Source organism: Lepisosteus oculatus, chromosome 15 (assembly GCF_040954835.1).
Source record: "Lepisosteus oculatus isolate fLepOcu1 chromosome 15, fLepOcu1.hap2, whole genome shotgun sequence".
Classification (NCBI taxonomy): Eukaryota; Metazoa; Chordata; class Actinopteri; order Semionotiformes; family Lepisosteidae; genus Lepisosteus; species Lepisosteus oculatus.
In genome coordinates this window covers 23159052-23182556 of record NC_090710.1, presented here as the reverse complement: position 1 = coordinate 23182556, position 23505 = coordinate 23159052, and the positions used below count along the sequence as shown (strand labels likewise).

Genomic DNA, 23505 nt, shown 5'->3' with positions numbered 1-23505 from the left:
TATTTTTTCCACTTAAAAGGGTAGGACACGGTCAAATAAAATATGAGTATACAAACATGCAGTCGTGTCTTTCCATATTGCACATTAATCATAAAATCCTAATCTTTATGTGATCTAGAATTCAATAAAAACATATTCTGAGAGATATGGTTTTCTGCTTTACTGAAGGAGGACCCAGTGACCTATGCTTGTTTACTCCTTGGCTTTATCAACTGTTAATAAGAAAAACCATGTGCTTACAGAACGTTTACATATACAGTACAGCACTCACTGATTTTGGATCTTGATCTTCGAGTCTCGTCTCATTTTTGTAATACAGTGCATAAGAGATCTCCACAAACGAGAGCATGGTGGAATGTGAAGTACAGAATGCACTGCATAGACTACATACAGTAGGTTGATGTCCATTTCGATGTTCTTGAAATAACCAAATTCATTACATGTAAACTCATTCATGTACTGTAATTCTTCATGGGAATTTAATTTTCCATCAAGTGCTGGCATTTTACAGACATACAGATAGTTTTCATCACTTTTTTTCAGTCTTCTATACATCCTGTGCTGTGGACCTATCAAATGATAAACTTTGGCTACATACAGCCCTCTTTCAGGGCTCTTTATATAAAGCTGGAGAGTTGTTTCTGATATAGGAAATTTTGCATGCTTATTTTGCATTTATTAAGGTACCTTTGGGCTACACTTGTTTCTGCCAATAGATTTGACAAAATCAACTTCTAAACACAACCTGTCAACAATAAACTGTGACAGCTGATGTGAATTTGTCCATTTTAACTTTGCTACCCCAGAAAATGCACATGTAATTTTTGGTTATCTTAATACAGATGAAACCTAATTGCACACTGAATTCCACACAGCTTACACAAGTTTTAGTCAGTCGTGCCCTCCTCCATTTCACTCTCTGGGGAGCCACCATGCCTATATTCATACGTATTAGACAATCGTTTCCATGTCATTTCTTTTGGAAAGCTCCCACTCAGTGACCTTCCCAGACGTCCCAGTTGTTTACTGGATGGCTTTTCCTCGGGGTTGTCAGAGCCCCCAGACATGCTCCGATCAGCAGCCTGGTGGTGAAGGTCATGCCGAAGGTTCTCCAGATTTAAAGCCCAAGGGCCAAGTTTTTGCCAGTTCACTCTTTGGAAGGCTATAATACAGTGTAAATTTCCTCCCACCTGTTAGAATGCAAGATTCTGATATTTATCCGATATTCATGTTATGAAGAAGAACCCATTTAAGAGCTTAATGCTTTTCTTATCCATGTAGTCTTCCTCTCAGATTCTGATCAAAGACAGTTCAGTTACTTAAAAATTGACAGAATTAAAAAGTACTCAACACCATTGAAATAAAGCCTGACATTCCTAACCCTCAGCAGGGTTGAGCCTGGTCAGCACCTGGATGGGAGACCTCCCGGGAAGCTATGGTTGCTGCTGGAAGTGGCGTAAGTGGGACCAGTAGGGAGCACTCACCCTGTGGTCTGTGTGGGTCCTAATGCCCCGGTATAGGGGGGGGGGGACACTATACTGTAGTAGGCGCCGTCTTTCAGTTGAGACGTTAAAGCGAGGTCCTGACTCTCAGTGGTCACTAAAAATCCCCGGGCATTTTTCCAATAAGAGTAGGAGGTTATCCCAGTGACTGTGCCAAACTTCCCCCCTCGGCCTTTACCGTTGCCTCCAAATTGTCCCCATGTATGATTGGCTTGCTCTTGCCCTGCGATGGACTGGTGTCCTATCCAGGGTGTACCCTGCCTTGCGCTCGTTGCTTGCCGGATAGGCTCCTGCTGCCCGCAACACCATATATAGTATAAAGCGGTTTGGCGAATTGCTTGACATGACATTCCCAAGCTTTTCCCGACTGATTTTGAGACTCAGCTCAGCAGCACACAGAGAGCTTTCATCTTTTCACATCCTGCAAGGAGTTAGCACTAACTGAAAAGGCAATGCAACAAGTCAGAGGGGTCACCGCAAGTCCAAAAAGACCAATGCCCACCCTTTCCTGGGGGTGCTGTGACCAATGTGCACTGCCACCTGGGCGCTCCCGGTGACAGCTGGCTAGTAACGTGGCCCAGATTCTCGCCAGCAATGCCTGGCCCACAGATCTCGACCTGCCCTCTGAAGGAGTGCCTTCATCAACCCTCTCTTCATGTTCCATTTTTGCAAAGACAGACAATAGGGAGGCTATGTTTAAAATAAGCACAGTCACCAGGAGGCCATGAAGAGCCCTTTTCAGTTTGAAATCAAAATAGGTTTTTAAAAATGAAAGAAAAGCCATGAATATGTTCCCGTCCTTAGCCTGGCCAACTTCACAGAGCTCCTGTCCTTTATTCTAAAATTCTACTTCATAAATGCTGATGTAGTGTCCACCAACAAATCTTATGCTCACCCAGCAAATAAACTGGAAGCTTTAAATAGCAAACTGTCCTGATACAGTATTACTACCTTACAGCTTCTCCAGCTTTCTAGCAGCAGTACAACCCTAACTCTTCTGATGTGTACTGAATCATAGCTTCTAATAAATGTAATTACCTTGAAAAGGACAGGAAACACACATACCTTTTTTGTTTTTCTGTACTGTATGCCTCTCTCCGTATGACGGATATCAAGATATTCTGGATTCTGCGTGTTCAGATCTGTTACAATGTCTGCCCACCTGAGAACAAAACCATTCTTTTAATCCTCTTCAACCTGGAGGCAAATTCATCCCAACTTTACTCTTAATTTTATCTGATACAACTGCTTTGCAATAAGCATTCTAATTTTAATTGAGACAACTGTCAAGTAAAGGTAATTATGAGTTTTTAAGTAGAAACTGCTCAAGATTTATGAGAAAAGATTTATATTTATCTCAACCAATTAGATATGAACTCCATAACATCAGAAGTAACTTTGGGCATGTATTGCAATATTGTTAAGGAATTAAAAGTCAAAATGTAAAATGACAAAAAAAATGAAGACATACTTTTTACAGTGAATAGCTGGATGTTTTCTGCTAGGTTCTCCAATTAGGATCCAGTGTTCCATTTCATGATTTGGAAGATGTCCCCTTAAGGATAAATAAAAGATGCAAAGTATAATATGCCGCATATCATTTTAGAAGTTTTTAAATTTCAGAATCATATAGTCTTAGCAGGCAAAAGTACATTCAAGATAACTTGTTTTTAAAACGGAAAAGATTTCAATAAAACTTTCAATGAAAGTTATTTTTATCCTCATTTAAGAGACGGACAGATGTATGTTGTATTCCTTTCCCTTCTGCAATATGTCACTTATAGTATGCACATATCCCACAAACTGCTACATTCTTTGTCTGAACATGATGATGCCAAATTAGCCTGATTTGTAAAGAAAATATGCCTTCTTATAATTGTCATGTTCTGTAATAAAATTCAAAACTACTCAAACAAAATTCAAAATTGCACCCAAGATCTCTGTAACTTTGCACCAGTTCGAGGTGGATTAAAAACTCGTGCACCTCAGAATTTATTAAAGAGGATTCCCATCAAGTATTCATACCTGTAGGCCTTAGCTGCCTTCAAAGGAGTGGCTTCAAATCCCAAAGGACAGAAATAGTGGTTCTGACAGTGGTAGATAAAGGCCATGGATTCATCCTTCAGCCCTTGAGTCAGCTTCATAAGAGCCCCCTCAGCTATTAAGATTTTAAAAGGCATGAGAATTACCAATGGCATTACAAGCTCCAGTTTGCACATATGGTTAATAACCACAATCTCTTATTACTCTAAATCACCATTATTAAGTACTAAAATGTCACTATTGAGGGTGAATAGCATGAACAAAAGGAAGGAGTTGAAATAATATTCACGAAAATTAATGTACAGAAGTTCTCTTTTGAAGATGGTTTAAAAGAGTTGTCAATTACAGGAGTGAAGACTAATATGTACTGTACACACAGCAGGATGGATGCAGGCAGTGAAAACTTACCAGTTTCTCCAGCGGTTTTGTTTTTCCCATGGGGTTTGTACAAAATATAAGAACATCCGCGCACACGGAAATTATCGTTGATTTGCCTGAACCATCTGCAAAATTACACGAGAAGGACGGAAATCAAGATTTCAAGTATGAAAGCAGAGAGATCATCTTGAAAGTAAATCTGAATCTTTTCTGCACCGCATCAGTGTTGCATTCCCAGTGAAAGGGCCGAACTTGATCTCTTCAAATGGTGGCTGGAAGCCCAAGATGTGTAGAGCCTCCTCCTGTGTGATGGGTGGGAGACTGAAAAATTGATAAAAAAAAAGAATGATCTTAACTTGTCTGGTCTATTGATTCCTCACTGCTGCTCAAATACACAATGGCAGAGCAGTCGAAACAGAGACACAAACCACAGCGCAAGGCTACATTTTCAGAAAAAAAAAGAAGTTTCTGATTTATCCTTCCAAAAAAAAAATCATACAAGCAGTAATACAGACGATTTCAGGTTTCCACTTAACATTTCTGTTCATGTGTCAGTATGCTTTGGAAATTTTACTACCATACTCCAAAGATGTTTCCAGGAAAATGAACAGCCTTAAGTAAACATTACTGATTGCTAGTTACTATTGAAACCTCTCTAGGATTTTTAATTGATATTGAGGCACTGTGTAAAAAAGCATTTTTGACATTTTGTGAAGCTAACCTTCAATACATCTTTGTATTAAGGTCTGCCAAATTACATTGTCCATTTCTTACAAAAACCTGTACTACCATAAAAAGAGGTGAGAATACTTATTTCTAGAAACCCATAGATTTCTACAGTGATGCAAAATATTTCCAAACTAAGCTTTATATTTTTCACCACAAGTGATCACTTTGTAGGATTAATGACTGTTCAATAAACGTATAGATAGTTGTTAAGTATAATGTAAAAAATATTGCTTAAGTATCAACGCTATTACAGAATGTACAAATACTTATTTCCTGCTACATATCCTGGATGGTGAGATTTACAATGAAATTCTTACAAAGAAACAATTAAGCCAATTAACTCGAGAAACATTCGTACCATCTTAAACCATCTTAAAAAGAGCTCGCTTCTTTGTAATTGTTATGAAGCGATAAAAATGTCTATTTAAGTCTTACCTTCCTGCTCCAAGTGTACTATACAAAAAGTTCCAGCATGAAATTAGGGAAGAAATTCCACAAGAGGTCTTGTACTGAGGCCGGCTAATGCAGTACCTGGAACACAATTCACGGTAGCAGACATTTAAAGATGACAGTCAAAATCCTTTTAAATGATCTCTCTTTTAACAGTGCTTCAAACCCTGCAGTTCCAGGAATGAAAAAGCAGAAAGTCATTCATTTCCTTTGAGTGCTTTTTAGTTTTTAAATGACAAAAATGGCATCAGGTAAACTTAACATGTCACAGTTCCATTGTGAACGCCACCTCAAACACTAATTGACGGTCTGCAGTATGTGAAATCTAGGACATAATAATATGTATAGAAAACTAGGGTATTTCCTTCTGAGATCTGTGGCTAAACAGTCTTTTACTTTTTGTTTTTTTATTTAATCAATGGAAGGATCACCGATGAATGTTACCGATTTGAAAACGGTTTCTCGGTCGCAACATTTTTGTTTACCTACAGCAGGGTTTAAACATTTTTAAAACCTGTCCGAAAATGATATTATACAGACTGTTTTTAGGTCCATCTACCATCTCCTGAGATCCAGAACTTTTCTTTGCTTAATTTCTTCTAGAGTTGCATGCTGAGGAAACTCTTGCAAATTTCGGTGTTTGTCAGAAGTCTTTAGTTTCTTAGAGCTGGTCTTCTTCACGTTGCCTGTGAAACAGAGGAAAAACTAATTTTTATGGCTGAAAATTTGCAAAATACACTAGTTTAAAATTAATCTTGGCTTGAAAAATATCTGGGACCTTGCAATGCACTACTTCTTATCTCTATCTAGTCAGCTGAAAGATATGTTGTACTAATCTTACATTATACTGTATTTCAAAATTCACATATAATAATAATAATAATAATAATAATAATAATAATTGCTTACACTTATATAGAGCTTTTCTGGACACTCCACTCAAAGCGCTTTACAGGTAATGGGGTCTCATCCCTTTTCGAGAAACACCCTGGGATTTTTAATGACCACAGAGAGTCAAGACCTTGGTTTTACGTCTCATCCGAAGGACGGCGTCTGTTTACAGTATAGTGTCCCCATCACTATACTGGGGCATTAGGACCCACCTGGACCAGAGGGTGAGCGCCCCCTGCTGGCCCCACTAACACCTCTTCCAGCAGCAACCTTAGTTTTTCCCAGGAGGTCTCCCATCCAGGTACTGACCAGGCTCACACCTGCTTCAGTGGGTTGCCAGTTGTGAGTTGCAGGGTGATATGGCTGCTGGCCATATTGAGCTCACTACCGAATCAGCTTTCTTCTGAACGCAGAGGAATTACCAACTAGAGACAATTTACAAAGAGGTACCTTGTGCAGTGCGTGAATAAAGCCACAATGAATGAGATGCAAACAAACTGACAGCATCAATCTGCCTCTCAGTGGGCACACTGGGTAAGTACTGCACTGTGTGCAGGTGAGTTACATAAGAATTTGCAGCTGAGATGTATGTGTTCATAACTAATGTTGCTTTTATGAATAACAGATTGGCAACAAATGCTGTGTCAATTACTTAAGCATAGCAAATTTTATAAGTCACCTCTGTTATGATGGCTTATAACACAGTGAAGTATCAAAATATAATTATAGTAAAGGACATTTCTTAGAGGATGGCAATACACCTTAAATACAGCTCCAATTATTCATAGCTCAAGCTGCAGTTCTCTTTTGATATTCCACCAAGCAACAGCTGAAATAGTGTCCCACACACCTGAGGAACACCCAACACCCAACAAGCTGAGCTTTTCTTCTTTCCCTCTACTTTCCAGGGTATACGTCTGAGAAAACCCATGACAAGTGAAAGATCGGCATGATATGAGGAAGGCTTTAGAAGGGGTGAGAATTTATTGCTGCCTCCAGTCAAACATTATATTTTAGAATGGCTATTCTTAGGCTTAGGAAGCAGTTCTGATAAAACACTGGAGGGTGGAAAGTTCTAAGGGATTAACACTAGAATTGGAAAGTGAAAGAAAACACATAATAATCAGAATTTAAAATCTGATCCTTTTTATGTTCTGAAAAGATGCCCACTACAGTACATTAATATCACACAGGGCTTAACATATTATAAGAGAAATATCATGCTACACAGTACATCATATCACCTGACTTTAATTGACCCTGCTTTCTCATTTCAGACATTCAGCTGTCTTTGCACTGAGACTCAGTTCAACTCCAGGACTTGTTTTAAAACTGCGATCCCGGTCTGTGTGCAAAACCTGGCTCTCAAATCATTAAACAAAGTGCTTTGCAATAGATGACAACAGCTGTGGTGCTCTGCACCTCACACTGACTCACTGTCTTACTAATCTCAGCTGCATCATTCCCTTGGTTGTGAGCAATCTGCATCTTAGCGGTCTGTGCCAACTCCAGATCTCCAAAGGCATTTCTCAACACTTGTTAGGGGTTACAAAAAGGACATGAGAGTAATTGCCTAACGGACACCTTCTTTGACAGCTTCCACCTTAAAAACCAGGCTTGCGGCTTGAAGCCACTGCAGTTACTGACCTCTAGCCAAAATGTGGACATTTTCAACAGGGGGCGACCGCCGCGTCTCACTTACTTGTCCTGCTTTTCATCCTTGTCAACACCGCGTCGAAATCCGTCGTGTCTATCTCCCAGGCCAGCACGGGCTTGGCTCGGCTAGAGCACACGGGCTCCGGCCCCGAGGCCACATCGTAAGGCTGGTTCGCGCCGCTGGCCTGCCCGTCGGTGTAGCTCGTAGCGCCGGGCTGCGCGACGGAGGGGACGCCGTCCTGCGCTCTGCCTGCCCGTCCTGTCGACGCCGAGGGGGAGATGTACACCGAAGCAGCCTGGTTGAGCAAGGCGTAGTCGGAGCAGACGGTGTAAAACTTCTCGCGGGAGTGGGTGACGGGGCAGGTCCATGGAAGCTGTCCCTCACCACTGGGTGCTCCTGGGGCACCTAAAGCGCCTTTGCTGAAAGAATTCAACAAGCTCTGGTCATCATCTCTGTTTGCAGGCTTCTCGGTCTCCGCCTGTCCACCGATCTCTGTGATGCTTGCTCCTTGAGATTCTGCAGTGTTAGGCATTGAATGAAAGTTGGATGCTAGATGGGAGAACAGTCCGTCGTTGATGTGACGTTAAGGCACCACCAAGCCCGAGATTAAACCCCGAGAGCTGAGAACTAATAGAGAGAAGGAGAGAGGAACAAAAACCACATTCACATTACAATCAGGAGCAACTCGACAGAACTCAGAATGAACCTGGGCATTATGTTTTACTTTTCAAATACGATTTCTTTCTTTCAAGCAGTTAAACAAAATGCCTAACAGAAGTGATTTTTCACATCCAGTCAAAGTGCATTTCTTAAAAGCTTTTCAGCTAAACAGCCATCGCTAAAGTAAAAAAAAAACAACAAACAACTTTACAGTTAAAAGGATTTCATTGGGTCAAGGTCTGGAAACATTCTGAACGAGTTCAGTAGAAAAAGTACAAATACACCTATTACTGTAGAGCTCCAAAATTTGTTGACCCGAGGAAAATAACATTTAACGAAGCAAACCACTGTTTCTCCTTTTAAACGCGGTTGTACTAATACGTACTGTATATCACCGTCAACATTTAAAGACAATTCAATGCAAGCATCCTGTAACAGTGCAGACTTCACCTATGGTAACAAAAATGCGTTATTGAAAGTCTTATATAAATTAAGATACTGTACTTCTTTACTCCTCTACTGAACCGCATGTGCACTTTCTGTAATGATAGCTCTTTTTACAAGAACCGGGTGTTGCTCTTCACTGTTGGTTCCACACCGAAGATGTCCAACTAATTAAAAAAAAAAAACACATATTGTGGCCATGAGCAATTTTAGTCACCCATGGAGACTATAGAAGGACACCCAACAGCAGCCCACATGGTTATAGTCCCTTTCACAGGATTAATCACGAAAGTGGATATACTGTTACAGTTTCCTTGATCATCACCTTCATCAGAGGAGCTAAACCAAATGGCTACGTACAGTCTCGCTTTCAGATTTATTTGCTGCAAGATGACACCTGGGGTTTAACTGTTCATTTTTTATATCTGTAGTTAGAAGTTAAAAAAAAACAACAAAATAACCCGAAACCACATGCAAACATTCTAAAGCATTAAAAAGATCAATAAGATCGTATTGGAAAACGAATGACCTGTCTCGTCTGGTTACGTTTTGAGACCTGTCAACTTTAACGTTTTGCTCCAACATGACCTAACACACCGCGTATGAAATGTCAAAAAGATGAAATAAGGAAGACAGTACGTACCATCAACACAAACATGAAAAGCTAATGGACGAAATGTACACAACCACAAATGCTGCCGAAAGGCCAGCCTCTTTGCACTAGAATCCGTTGTCTTCCTGCTTGGACTCTCCTTCCAGACTGTACCGCTGGCGAGGGGTGTTGTACAGATTTATATCTTTACCTACTGAAAGTACTCCACCGCAGCCGAAAAAGAAATGCGCTTTGTTTATTTTAAGGTACGTGTCAAGAAATGCGCGATTATTGGTTCATACGTAAAGCAATAAATTACACATTTGTGTAAAATCTTCAGAAGTCTCCCCTCTGTGTAATTCATGCTAGTGACTAAGTGGGGAGGGGATAAACTTCTAGCCAATTAAACGAACCGAATCTCTCCGTGCTATTTTGTAATTTGGGTACAGAGTATAAGAGAGGTTTCTATGGATACTGAAACATACGCTTCTAGGCTTTCTTATTGCTGTAGCCAGACTATATTTTTACCTGTTTAGAAAATTATTATAAATGTAGAAAAGAGATACATCGACCCACAGTATTCATATCCGTTTAGTTTGTTATGGGTCAATGCACTGTTAATGACGATTTAAATTGACATATCTGTTCTTCATCGTGCGCCAACATGGGTTATGAATTTCCTGGAAGCTTTTTCATGCAATATACAGTATATATATACTATCGTCTGTTTCTCCTGTTATTTGTCTTAAAAATAAGTGAATTATTAAGTTTAAGATTAGTTGGAAACTCTTTTCGATTGTTGTAAACAACTTTGAGATTTATGTTTAAAATATTTGATTATACCCATTAGACATAAGTGATGCATTTCTTTTGTACCTTGAAATAATAAATTGTAAAAATTAAACTGGAGATGTGATGGACAGCTTCAGATTTATATTAGTGAATTCGTCAACAATGTTAAGTTGTAGAAGTGAAATGCATCACAACTATAAGGTATCCATCCTAAAGATGAACTAATTGCCTGTTTTTTTTTATCAGTGGGTAGAGAAGGTACAGTATGATGGCACTGCTATAAAATAAAAAAGTCATTGTCAGGTTTTAAATTAAAAGACATAATGGATCTTCTTACTTAGGCAGTGGAAGATTTTAAAGCTCAATTATGTTCTTTAGATAGACTATCAATAGTACACAGCAACACTAAAATCCATGCCAAATGTAAAGTTCACAATTCACTAACATTCATGACACCCTGCACCTACAATTCTAAAAAAGGAATCAGTTTGATATTGATTTCTTTGGGCTCAAGAGTGGAGAGATAAATTGGTTATTGTGGTGCAAATATTAACTTTTAAATCATTTGCTTTAGTTAACTATTAACAGAGGTATTTTTCTGTCTGTCACCAGTTTCTCATGACCAAGTACAAACAGTACACTTCACTGTTGGAGATTAGTACATTATATATACAGGACTTCTTTTGAACATTTGATCCATATTTTATTTCGTCTTATATTGAAGCTTGTCCATTAATCATTTCATAAACTTTGGAGTGTGGATTAAGGTAAGTCTCTGTCTTTGCGAGCATACTTTGGAGCTGTAGTTAGAGTTCCATATTCGTAACTGGAAGGCTATAGGTTTAAATATTGGGTTCAGCACTGTTACTGTACCAAGAGCATAGCACTTTAGATTGTTTCAGTAAAATGCTCACCTGTAAAAATAGGTACAAATGTGTGTTGCTTGGAAAAAATAATCATCCAAATAAATTAATAACATTAATATGTCAGATAAGAATGTAACTCTTTTTATGTGCATCAGAAATGGAAATTAACTCCTCAATTCTGATATTAGCATATGAAGAGTCATACAAATACAGTCAGTTCTGGCAAATTACAAGCTGCACGTTAATTTACAAATACATAAAAATATTGTCTCTTCACTATCGGACCCCAAATTGCAGTGGGTAAAATCTATAGAGGGTTTCGGGCCTTGTCAAGTACTGTATATGTCTACTAGCTTGGATAAACATTTTAGACAAACTGATCAAATATTAAAACACTCTACATAATTTTGCAAAGACAGGAACTGGAATGATATTGCTCTCATACCCATATAATTGATAAAAATAATTTAAAAAGGTGAATAAGTGATTAAAATTACCAAAGACTGTTAGACAGTCTTATTGCTGTAAGGCGTGATAAAAAAACATCTAAACCAGCCTCCTGGTGTTAAATGATGATCACTGATAAGAACCTGATCAATGATTACCTGTGTGTCAATAATCCATGGCAATACCAGAGCTTCACAGAGGAAGTCCCTTCAACTAAGGTTGAAAACACAACGGCCCTGTTCCTATAGGCCATCGCAGCCTTGTGCCCTCTCAGGTTTGCAAGTTAATTTTTAAATGTATTTTTATATATACAAAAAGGAAAAACACAATGTTCACAACATGACAGAACAGAGGTAACATCAAGTGAATGAAACAGAAAAAAACACTTTGTCAACAGCAGAGGTTATGCGGCGTTAGGGGTCACATTAAATTAGTTTATATGCTAACGGATTTTTGTAAACCAACTCACCAAGCTCATTTTTAAAGATTTTTAGTGTATGTGAGCATAGCTTAAATGAGTTAGAAAGTTATTTAAAGCACATAGGAGTTTTTTAACTCTACACCTATGTATGTAAACTTTTGCCAACATGAAACATGAGAATGACATTTGCTATTATACAAACTTCTTGGTTTGGCTCAGGGTGTCCCATTTCTAAATTTGTTTCACAAGGCTGTTCACAAGCGCCCCCTTCTCTGAAGTCCGCCTCGGAGCGGAACTCACCCAGAATTCCTCGCGGAATGCTGACGTTTCATCTAGCCTATCAAATCGGAGAGAAGCAGCCAAGGAGAATAAAATATTCACGTTTGTAAAGTTGAACTTTATTTTACTGTATTAAAACTTATAATACTTCATTCATACTGTATTCAAGGGATGAAGTGTTGAGATAGAGCTTTTGTTTTTGTCACCCCATTTCGACTGGTTTATATACCGGTATTTGTGTACCCTAGTCGTGTTTCGTACGTGGAAAAGACAAAATATTTAATAGAACAAAGCTTTGAGGTATTGCCAGGGTTACTTTATTTCGTTTACTTTCACCACGTGAATGGACGCGCCATGTCATGTTTGTGCTGGGACAGACGAGGTGGAAGGTATTTAGCAGTTCAAAGAAACAGAGAGCGGTATTGCCAGGTTTTCCTTAGTTAACGTCGCCTGTTTCGAGTGCAGCCTGTTCAACAAGAACGCACGGGATATGTCACTACTTTTGTCCAGAGACAGCCGAATTGAAATTGAGTTTTATCAAAATGCCAGCGGAGAAGGAGCAACAGCAGTCTCTCCAGCGATGACGTCATGCGGGGGCGTCCCAGTACTCTTAAGGTGCACCCAGACCGACCTGTTTGCGCTACGTCAGAGACAGGCGGACTTGGAGGAAGGGTTTAGGATTTAGTGTTTAGTGCAGCATTTGGGACGCGGCATTTATGTTTTTGGACGAGTTTTTGCGTATGTGTTTTGCTGGATTATTGATTAATTATCGATGCACATTGATAGAACTCTTCTGAACTACGTCATCGGTTAAAAGGTATTATTTGTTTCGATGGCTTTGCTTTATTTTGGGTTTGAACACGGTTCCGTGAAGCTCTGGTGGTCGTTTCGTTTGATACAAGGCTGAAGTTTAATTAATAATTGTGCTGTGTGGGATTTTTTATTATCGGTTTATGAAACTTTGCTGCCAGTCTTAAAAATGACGGTTTGTTTTTCCCTCAGGGCTCCTAGGCGATCTGATCACGCCGTTGTGTAGCTAGGAGCCGGTTCTGAGGATGTCGTTAGAAAACACTTCCTTCTTCGGGGCCAGGTGTCCCCTGTGAAAGACCGTTCTGGCTGGATCGTGTCTTTGGTCTCTTGCATTGAGCAGGTCGGCGTCATGGCCAAGAAGCTGGTGCTGGTGGACGCGGACTGCGGTATAGACGATGCCCAGGCTATAATGATGGCCCTGGCCGCCCCGGCCGTCCGCGTCCTGGGAATCACTTGCTGCTTTGGGAACGCACCCGTGGAGAACGTCTGCAGGAACACCCTGCGAGTCCTCGCCGTGTGTGACAGGACTGAGGTTTGTGTTGCCCGGAAGGTCGTGAACCTTTCTGGTTCTGTCTCATTCTTCTCATCCTGCCATGTTTTGTTTCTTTCTGCGTGTAGCTGTCTCTGGATTTCAAGATCTTTTGCATTTTTTCCCTCCCTGATCTATTTGACAATTCTGCTTTAATAAAGGAAAAAGGGGGTTGTGCAGGCATGATGTGCGGTATGATGATCAGACATGTTGCTCATGTGTGGGATCGGGTTGGGCGTGTTTGACCTGTTGAGGTGTCACATACTGTATAATGGATCTAAGATTCATTTACTTTCATCAGCCGTAGTACTTGGCAAACAAAACTAGGGAGCTGTGACTTTCTGAGATGAAAGGCTTTTTTAACTAATCAAAGCGCAGTCCGAGGTGTAGATGAGCTGCAAGTAAAGTATATAGCTGAGGCACAGCCAGACTGCCATGAAAACACAGCACTGCTGGGCAGAAACTGTTACTGTGGAGCCAGCATCACCACCTTTTTCTTCCACAGAGCTCAGTCAATGTTTCAATGTTCAATGAGTATTGCAAAGCATGGTACTCATGAGAAATTAAATGAGAGGTGCCATCCCGTTTTATTTTAGGTTCCTGTGTTCTGCGGTGCTGCCTCCTCACTGATAGGGGAGCAGAGCCTAGCCTGCTGTCACTTTGGGACAGATGGCCTTGGTGATGTACCAGACGAAAGCAACCCCAAGGCTCTGAGTGCTCAGGTCAAGACTGAGCACGCAGTGAACGCCATGATCCGAATAGTGTCTGAGCACCCGGGCCAGGTGAGTGTGACAGAATGACCACATCTCGTTGGGGTTGCCTCTCTTCGAAAGAAAGGCACACACCCGAGGCCTAATGCGGGCTTGTTGGGAATTTAAAAATAGTGTAACTCCATCAAGATCTGGCAAAAAAAAATGTTGACTTGAACCTTCAGCTGAAGGAATTTATAAAACACACGGTCATCAATGGGTCGTTTGATGTTCTTTTCCAGTTTGCTATTCTAGTGTGCTAAAACCACATCTTAATTTGTAACAGTTTGTTGCTGAGAATTGTGTATAGATTATGCCCTTCATAAAAGCATATTTTGCATTTAAATTATTATTATTAATAATAATAATAATAATAATAACAGGGGGAGCTGTGTTACAAAGAAACAAGTGGAGGTTAATTCCACATTGAAAGTTAGAAAAAAGTTTCAGCTGTTGATCTGTTTTTCATCATGGAATTAACCTCTCCCTGCTCCTTTTAGGTTTAAGCAAATGTAGCCTGCGACTCCACACTGCGTATTGTACCATACATGTTAATGCCCTCTTGTGGCACACTTATACTACTACAATTAAGGTTGAAGAACCCATAGCTTATTTTCTGTGTAACTTTTTCCTGGCAGGTTTCTTTAGTAGCCCTTGGACCCCTGACTAATCTAGCTCTTGCTGTGCGAATGGACCCTACTTTCCCTGTGAAACTTAAGAATCTCTTTATCATGGGAGGAAATATGGAAGGTAAGAAAGGAACATTTATTTTTAGCTGGATTTTTGCCACATTCCTAATGCAGTTTCACAGTGATCAATCAATGCTTTGGACATAAACTTTCTTGCTCATAACTGGGTTTATCAGTTGATCCAAGGATCTCATCCAGCCATTTTTTGAAAGAAGTCAAGGAGTCAGTTTCCAGAACATTGCTGGTAACTTGTTCCTCACTCCCACGACCCAACCCTTCGTGTGCTTGTGACCCCAGGGAAAGGCAACCGGACAGCATGTGCCGAATTTAACTTTGGAATGGATCCAGAAGCAGCTCATATTGTCCTGAAGGAGTTCTCTTGCCCTACACATATCGCAACTTGGGAATTTACCTGCCATCACCAGTTGCCATGGGTAAGCGCTTCCACTTCCTTCACTGGATTTACTTCCTTTATGGCTCTTCCCAGTTTCATGCACAAACAAACCTTTGAATATTGGTTCCACACATTTTTCTTATGTTTCTTCCCAAATGCATCTTAATTAACATCTCATCCTATTCAAATCCAGTCCTCAGGACTGATGAGGTCAAGATTATTCACTTGGCCTATCACTGTCACAGCACTATTTTACATTAAAAAGCAGAAGGCTTATTTCTGCATTGTTCTAAAGAGGCAGTGCATGTACAAAAGCCACATCTTAAAGCTCGTCTGTTACTTGCCGGGATGCTCTTATAGCCCTAGCCAATCTTTTATAATTCAGGGAAATTTTAAAGCAGCAAACAAAATAAAGGAATAACTATTAGTAGTGGTACACAGTGGATAACTGGGATGATTTTCAATCTTGAACAGGAATTCTTTGAGGAATGGGTTAACCAAGACACCGCTGCTGCTGCTTTCATGAAGAAAATAACATCCCAGTGCACGGCGTTTTCCAAGAAGGAATGGGCGATAAAGGATGAGCTGTTTGGGCCCGGGTTTGTCTCTTATGATTCGTATGCCATGGCTGCCGCTATTGACAGCAGCATAATGACGGAGAACATCCAGTGTGCAGTTCACGTGGAGCTGAAAGGAGATCTCACGAGAGGAATGATGGTACTAGACCCAGCCAATTTCTGTAACAAGCAGCACAAAACATTTGTGATGAAGGCGTTTGATATGGACAAGTTCACACAGCTACTTGTAGCTGCTCTGAAGCAAACAACAAAAAAACATGAGCAACATGGAAGTGTTGCAATATCCTAAAAATTAAAGTTGATAGTTGTCCATTTTGACAGAGTTAGAACATTATAGCTAACATGAGTTATAGTATATATAATGAGTTTATATTAGGTTTTTTATGGGTCAAGGATTTTTCTTAAGTTGCAGGGAGTTCTATATAAGATGTCTTTATGGAATTCTGAGTGGCCCTTAGAGACTTCTTAGAGGTCCTGTCATTCATGAGATTTTGTAAAATGATTGATACACCTTCTTAAAAAATGTAAATGATAAATACTATGCCACTGATATTTTAGTTATCTTTCAAAGCATATTGTTTGTTGTGTAATATCAGTCACTGTTAATGAATTCACAAATCTAATGTTTTTTATACCACACTCACGTTGGTGAATGCACTTATTCAGTGTTTATTTTGAATACAAGCTGGTGAAATTCAAGTGTTATACGGTATGGAAAATTGTATAAAAGGGGGCCATTTTATTGTTGTACTAAAGACAGAACCCTGCTGTGGCCCTTTCATTGAGACCAAAATAAACTATGTATTTACTTCAAGTTAACACACTATAGACTGGAAGTGATTAAATCACCAGATGCCCAGGGATTGTTTTGAAGAAGCACAAGCAACTTTATGACATCACTAATTACAAGGACTCAGGAACTTTAGAGAAATATTGAAGGCAGTAAATTACATCTAATTGTATCTGGGAGTAGACACCATGCTGCAATAAATGTTCAAAAATCTACATGGCTGAGGTCTATTAACCATAAGCATCATCATTATGTCATGGACTGTTACTGATTAGTCATTATAGATATGAAAACGAAAGCCAAAATCAGTGGAAAAATTTATTTTATTTTAAAGTACAACCCAGTTTTTTTAAATAAGAAATACATCGAAACCATGTTTAAGAGTCGGCCATGAGTATTTCAGTTCAACCTGTTAAAATGCACCGAGGCAAGAAAAGAGACAGCCCCGAGCACGCAAAGATTGTAATACAGAGACTGGTGACACTGGGATACAGCTATCCTCATTGCATTGTTGCCGTATCCATCATTCAAGTTTACCCATGAACCATATTGAAGCTTCTGCCACAATGCATACATTATTGCCACCTTTTAACCATGATAATCCCTTAATAAAGCCATGATTTAACTTAACTTTACACAAAGTGCTCGTTTCAAAACTGTAATACTGTACCATAAAGAGAAGCCATACACAGTATTACCTTAAGGGAGGGGGGGCAGCTTTAAAAATAATCAAGACATCCCTATAAGGGCAATATTTTCAATTATAAATACTTGGCTTTTGCCTTCGACAGTTGGGTTGCTGCAGTTTATTTAAAAAGTTGATGTAATTAATAAGTCCCATACTTTCAAGACATAAGAGCAGCAGAAAACATTTCACTGCCCCCTGTTAAACGTGACAGTAGGGCTGGGGGTCCTATTGAAGCAAGTTTTGAGTCATCCCCTGCTGATGGGAAGCATCAATGAGAGTATTTGTTATAGCATAGAAATTTGCATTAAAAAAGTGCACATCACGTACAATGCTCATACTGGCTTCGAGAACCTGCGGGCTAAACGATGCCGATTTTCCTCAGTTGCCGGTGTCCGATGGAAAAGCGGAGGTGTTCGGCCAGGGCTCGGAGCTTCTCCTGCTTAGGGTGGGGCGCCACATGTTCCAGGGGTTGTAGGTCCTGCCTATCTCGGTGGGAGTCGAGGGTGGAGCTGGGGCAGCGCTGGTGCTCTCACTGCTTCCTATCAGGTCTGCGAGGGTGGAGGTGGTGGGGGACGGAGTAAAGGAGGGCAGGGTACTGTCCACACGGGTCGACCAGATGGAGCTGCTGAATGGAGTGGTTGAAGACCAAAGGCTGCTGGTGTTGCCAAGGATGGACTGAAATAAAAAAGGGAGCAATTAAAGTTACGCTTTTTAATCATTTTACAAACATTATATACAGAAAATATATTGTAGGAGTGCAGAAAAGCAATCTGAAGTTTGATTATTTACAAACATTACTATACACAGTAAATGAAATCATACCATCCACCCTTGATTATGTAATTCTGTGCAATTGATATTTCAAATACAAAAAAATAACCATTTGCTCATGGATGTCAACACTAAATGCAACCCATCCATGCTCTAAAACATGTTTTAATATTCCATATTGATAACTGATATTCCAAATTGATATTCATATGATAACTGCTTCATTTAACAACTAACTAAAAACATTCTTCTAATAATGGTCACTATTTTCGTTTATCTACCCTCAAGATAAGGATTTTGATTCCAATCTGTGATTAATACTTTTTAGAGACTGGAAAGAATATATACAGGGCTTCAAATATATATGATAATAGAATACAATAGTTATAAAATTAATCTTTGTTATTCAAAAATGCAGAGCCCCATAGTGTACTCATATATGAATACGATTAACTGCAAGTTGTAGTCATACAAGAAACCAGAAGTTTTTAAACCTGCTTAAAATCTGTAGACACGTGAGAGATTATACCACTGTGGATATAAGATATCTCTACTGAAAGCTATTTCTGGTCACAAATTGCAGTTAGACTCCATGTTTTAGCAAAAGCAGGTGTAAGCAGCAGTACACAAGACAGAGATAAGCAATACAGGTACTGGTCAAAGCAAAAAGTTCATTCTCAAGAAAGGATATGCTCTCACCATTTATATAAAAAAAAAGATTCTGTATTTTCTTCTAAATCAGCACTGCCCCTTAAGATTGTTAATCTCTTTAAGTATTCTTAAAAGAGAAGAAAGCTGTGCTTCTCGACCACAGGAAGCCGAGGCAGAGGAGAGATCTTACTGCAGTGGGAGCTGTTGGAGAGCCTGAGCTGGTGGGCCAGGAAGCCAAGGGGTCACTGCTTGGAGAGTCCCATATGGAGGGGGGCACTTGAGACAGCTCTGGCCAGCTCTGCTGGATGTCCTGATTGTAGGTCTTGGGAAAATTAATACAACTGACGACTAAAAAGAGAAAAAGATGCATTTAACTAGACTGGTAGGAGTTTGTGTAAATATAACATACTTTAATTGTATTACAATCAACGGTTATAATAGAACATTATTCACAGAGACTATTCATTTGTTATGGTTACTTACATTCATCTCTCAAAACTCACCTCCAGATAGATTAAAGGTGTTATTAGGTCCAAACGCAGAGAAAGAATTAACAGAGTTGAAGCTTGGGCTGTTAGAACTGTCAATTGGGCTCCATAATCCAGAACTACATTAAGAAAAACAAAAGCAGTTTAGCTTTTCTCGAAACAGGCAAGCAATACTGACCATTTTATACAAAGCAACATACGTTTGTAGCCATACATCAGTTATACATTGGGACATTTTATTGAAGCTAGGTGAAAAAACATGCTCAAGGGTACAACAGCAGTGATTTTACAAACACAAACAACTTTTCAGACATTAATCGAAGACACTAGTTTTGCAATATATACTACCTGATTTAACGGACTAGCTTTTCCAACTTTTTAATCACATCAATGGTGATGTAGGTATGACAGTTTTTTTTATATTAAATGGTGCTTCTTAATCTGTATACTGAATTGTAGATCACAGCATGTTTCTCTATTGGGCTGTATCTGTGGTGTATCTTGTGCTTTCTGGAGCACTTATCAGAAATAATGAGACGTTTGCTGTTTGCTGCAATATCCTGTGTAGTTCAATTTGCTTCCACCATATTTTTGCACCGTTTTGTACATTTTTCCTGGTTAAGATCTGTAGCTCATAACACAGGATGAATTATACAAAAATCAATTTACTGAAATCTGCATAATCCAGTAAAAATGTAATCTTATATATAAAGATGTGGTGTAATTAAACGATATGACTATGTATGGTACAGTACAGAAATCTTTAATCTCCAATATAACAATTCTATTAGGAAAAATATAGAGGGAAAAAATCCTTACTGTTATCAAACAACCATACCCTAATTTCTAATAGATCATTCTAATCTAGTGTCATTTTATATAAGTGGATAAATGACCATGTTTATACAGTTTTCTAAAACTATATACATTCTGCCTGCTTCTTGTACTTTAACAGCTCATCAGCTAAGGTAAAATAAATCAGGTGAATGATTTTGTCCTTTATTGGAATTTGATTTACAATAAACCATTGTCTATGTGCTCATCTCCTATTTACAACTTTTCTTTGCTGTCCTAGACAACATCAACATGACACAGCCAGAAACTCAAAGTAGCCACAACGCATTTAACACTTTTTTTGTAATGGCTTTTAATCTCATATCAATTTATAACATCACATATACTAACACTTGCCAAAATGAAAATGAAATTAAACTTTCAATTAAAAATGACACTGATCTCACCTGTCTGAACCATCGCTCTCCAGAGGCATCATGTTCGGTATGGTCATGTTGCCATGAATGTCAGATTTACTGAGTGCACTCTTTACTGGGCCGCTGCCACCTGTGAACACACCACAGTTTAACTCACTCTGGCTGAAGGACGAACACCTGTAGCAAGGGGTAAAGAACAAGCATTCACCTGGACTTTTGTCATAGCCTGCAGCAACAGCTGCAAAGGTAGGATTCCCATTTTTGCCAGGTAGAGAAGTTGATTTTGTTAACTTGTGTTTGCTTCCACTTGGCTTCTTTATACCCGTCTCACTAAAAAACACAGGAGAAGATGTCACAGCCTGAGCATTCAGTACACTAGCATTTAAAAGCATGCATTTAATTTAAATTTAAACCTTGACATCACAAATTAGTGTAACACTACAGCACACACCTTTCTGTAAGATCAATTCTAAAACGTTTGATAAAGCACATACAGCAACAGAACTAAAGCTTTTTTAACATCAGGAAATCATTCTACAGAAAAGAAAATATCCCCCTTACTGTTAACAGACATGTCAAGTAGCATCGTCAACACAATCGTCAAGATTGTGACAACAGACCTAAAGCATAGGGTATCCAGATGTTAAGTAACACAAGCCTGTTGCTAATCTGGTCATCCAAGACCTTATGATGAGTAAAGAAGCAATAGGCAAAGTGTTACCTGTTTGCATTGACAACGCTGCTGTAGGAGCCACGTGTAATCAAGCTGAAAGGTGCAGGTGGTGGGGAAGAAGCCCTGCATGTGGCAGAGAGGGGTCTCTTCAGGAAAGCATCTGCATTCATTGTCTGTATGGAGATCTGCTGGAGGCTGTCCGTGGCTGGAGAAGGACATGAACAGCTGAAATGCTGCGCATTTGAAATTCACGTCAACTTTGAAATAAGTTATATTTAAATGTTTTCACCGAACGAGAGCCCTCTTTTCATCACCGTAAGCGACTGGAAACTCCACACTTCTCTGTAAGTCTTGAAAACACAGGGTCGGAGGGGGCTTGGGGCTGACTTACAGCTGCCCGCTTTGTGGATGGGTACAGAATCCCACTCTGGTGGAGGCGAATCCTTTTCTCCTTCCGAGCTGCTGCTGTGTCCCAGCTCCTGGCCAGAACCGATGGAGAGAAACTTCACCAAGGGAGATGGTCTAAAATCCTCAGGTTTCCCACTGGTTCCTTCAAAGAAAGTAAGGCTGAATTAAAACTACCATTCAAATACTCTCAAACTGAAGTCACAGCTCACTACAGATCAAAACTGAATCCACAAGGGAACACAACTATATACACCATCTCCTTCACATTCAGTTTTTGCTTACCTAGAGTGTAACTTCATGAAAACTAAGGCAAACTGCTAAATGGCTTAGGAAAACAAAACCAACCTCTTTGTTTCTGCATATTCCTTGTTTTTGGGCCATTTGTTAATGCTTGATGTATCAAGTTCTTCGATGTGAAGTTCTTGCGCTGTTTGCTTTCCAGGGGTGTTGTATAAGGTAGTTCCAAAGAGCTGGTGCACCAAAACAAAGAGAATATTGAACAAACTAATTTTCTGCACAATTCCAACCACTTAAAATTCCAGACATCAATTACCTGGACTTTGCATCTGTTTGGTTTTCCTTCTTCATGTTGCCTACTTTCTTGTTTTTGGGTTTCATATGAAAAACATGATTGTCCTCTTTTTCTTTGTCAAGTGTGAACGTTCGGCCTTTCTTCTTCTCTGGTTCCTAAAGGACAAAAAGGGAAAATGAAAACGGAGCACATACATGTTAACACTGATTCCACAAATGCTTGGTATGCAAGAACTGCTAACATCCTTACGATCCAGCGTAAGGTATTTAAAACAACACCCTTTTAATAGCACAATAATTGTAGGTACAGTGAATACAGCTTCTGATTAGGAGTCGAAAAGAGAAAACTTCAAACCAGAGGGGACAAAACACATTTAAATAAACAGAAGAGCAGAAGCAAAAAGCCTACCTCCTTGATGCTGGCCTCCATGTCTGGGTTCGACGTTTCTGTGGTGGTTGAAGAGCTGTCGTCGTTGTCTGCGAGGGAGTCTTTCAGCTCATCTTCCTGTGGCTTTACCTTTGTTCTCCTCTCTTTTTCCTCCCGTTTCTTTTGCATTTTGGGTTTACGCTGCACTTTCGCCTTCGCTACAAGAGTATAAACCACACCTGAGCATTAAGTCAAGGGACAGAAGGGTGCCAGGTGAGGAGATGGTCAGGGGAGCTGAGAGGTGGTCGGGCTAACTTACCTTTGTTCTGTGCAGCAGGAGAAGAAGGCTGCTCCTGAAACACCTCTGTGGAAGGGGACTCGGGCCGCTCCAGGTCTTTGTCCATAGCCTCCACGAGACTTGTGTAATCTGAATCCTCAGAGCTGTGTCTGGCTGTGCTGCTTTCAGGCTGCGATTTCTGACAGCTGTTAGCCTGTGGCTGTTGAGGCACTGGTGGCTGTGGAGTCTGCTGTTCCAGAAGGCTCTGGGTCTGCTGTTGGTGAGCATGTTGGTGGTGCTTGCCAGTCCGCAGCCTCCTGTTGGTGATCTGACACTGGCCTGTGTTAGTGTCTGAACCCATACTGCTGCCTTTGCTGGCAGATTGGGCAGAGGGTGCTTGCATAGAGGTCCTGTTGTAATTGATCCTTCTTAGACCTTCAAAGTCCATTGGGTTTCGACTGTTGTTCATGTGTGACTGTGCACCACCTTGCCTGTGGTTTCCTGTGTTGGCTCTAGACGAAGGACCACCTGAGTACATTCCTCTTGTCAGGTTGTGGTTTGCATCTCCATATTCATTCAAGCTTTAAGAACGTGGTAAACAGAGAAGAAACTGAGAACAACTCTTCTGCACTGACAAGTGTCAGAATGAAATCTCCATTAAACTAAAGAAGATTATTCACAAGTTTTTTTTTTATATGACTGCAGTTGAAACCTCCTTGCCAGGAGAAGCATGAATTTCTACTTCATTGC

At 39.9% G+C, this 23505-nt stretch overlaps 3 protein-coding genes across 10 annotated transcripts in view; 1 reads left to right on the top strand and 2 right to left on the bottom strand.

Moving 5' to 3' along the window:
- Nucleotides 1-313: 313 nt before the first annotated feature.
- Nucleotides 314-9655, bottom strand: LOC102696146 (basic immunoglobulin-like variable motif-containing protein). 2 transcript variants are annotated; one of them, XM_015364193.2, is made up of 11 exons: nucleotides 9398-9655; nucleotides 8815-8921; nucleotides 7696-8277; nucleotides 5662-5788; nucleotides 5088-5183; nucleotides 4140-4244; nucleotides 3954-4048; nucleotides 3528-3660; nucleotides 2974-3057; nucleotides 2568-2664; nucleotides 314-1190 (listed from the first exon to the last, which is right to left on the bottom strand). In XM_015364193.2, the coding sequence occupies exons 3-11, from the start codon at nucleotides 8180-8182 to the stop codon at nucleotides 888-890; spliced, it is 1527 nt and encodes a 508-aa protein (XP_015219679.2). In that variant the 5' UTR covers nucleotides 8183-8277; nucleotides 8815-8921; nucleotides 9398-9655; the 3' UTR covers nucleotides 314-887. The 2 variants fall into 2 exon arrangements, with proteins under 2 accessions (XP_015219679.2, XP_006639302.2); XM_006639239.3 differs by lacking the exon at nucleotides 8815-8921.
- A 1099-nt stretch (nucleotides 9656-10754) lies between these two features.
- Nucleotides 10755-16719, top strand: LOC102695943 (inosine-uridine preferring nucleoside hydrolase). Of its 7 annotated transcripts, none has more exons than XM_015364344.2 (7): nucleotides 10755-10905; nucleotides 12122-12253; nucleotides 13302-13493; nucleotides 14087-14272; nucleotides 14878-14989; nucleotides 15226-15362; nucleotides 15797-16719. In XM_015364344.2, exons 3-7 carry the CDS (start codon nucleotides 13311-13313, stop codon nucleotides 16187-16189), a joined length of 1011 nt encoding a protein of 336 aa, XP_015219830.2. In that variant the 5' UTR covers nucleotides 10755-10905; nucleotides 12122-12253; nucleotides 13302-13310; the 3' UTR covers nucleotides 16190-16719. The 7 variants fall into 7 exon arrangements, with proteins under 7 accessions (XP_015219830.2, XP_015219828.2, XP_015219829.2 ...); XM_015364342.2 differs by having other exon boundaries at nucleotides 12122-12257; XM_015364343.2 differs by lacking the exon at nucleotides 12122-12253.
- Nucleotides 16720-16995: 276 nt separating this feature from the next.
- tmem131 (transmembrane protein 131) overlaps nucleotides 16996-23505 on the bottom strand; it is a 55720-nt gene continuing 49210 nt past the window's right edge. Inside the window, exons 31-41 of the mRNA XM_015364339.2 lie at nucleotides 22798-23336; nucleotides 22521-22696; nucleotides 22134-22267; nucleotides 21926-22050; nucleotides 21564-21722; nucleotides 21221-21377; nucleotides 20708-20829; nucleotides 20530-20629; nucleotides 19304-19407; nucleotides 18991-19148; nucleotides 16996-18053 (exon numbers count right to left, since the gene is read on the bottom strand). Of these exons, the coding sequence (XP_015219825.2) occupies nucleotides 17757-18053; nucleotides 18991-19148; nucleotides 19304-19407; nucleotides 20530-20629; nucleotides 20708-20829; nucleotides 21221-21377; nucleotides 21564-21722; nucleotides 21926-22050; nucleotides 22134-22267; nucleotides 22521-22696; nucleotides 22798-23336 (2071 nt within the window). The 3' untranslated portion in view covers nucleotides 16996-17756. The remainder of the gene's footprint in view (nucleotides 18054-18990; nucleotides 19149-19303; nucleotides 19408-20529; nucleotides 20630-20707; nucleotides 20830-21220; nucleotides 21378-21563; nucleotides 21723-21925; nucleotides 22051-22133; nucleotides 22268-22520; nucleotides 22697-22797; nucleotides 23337-23505) is intronic.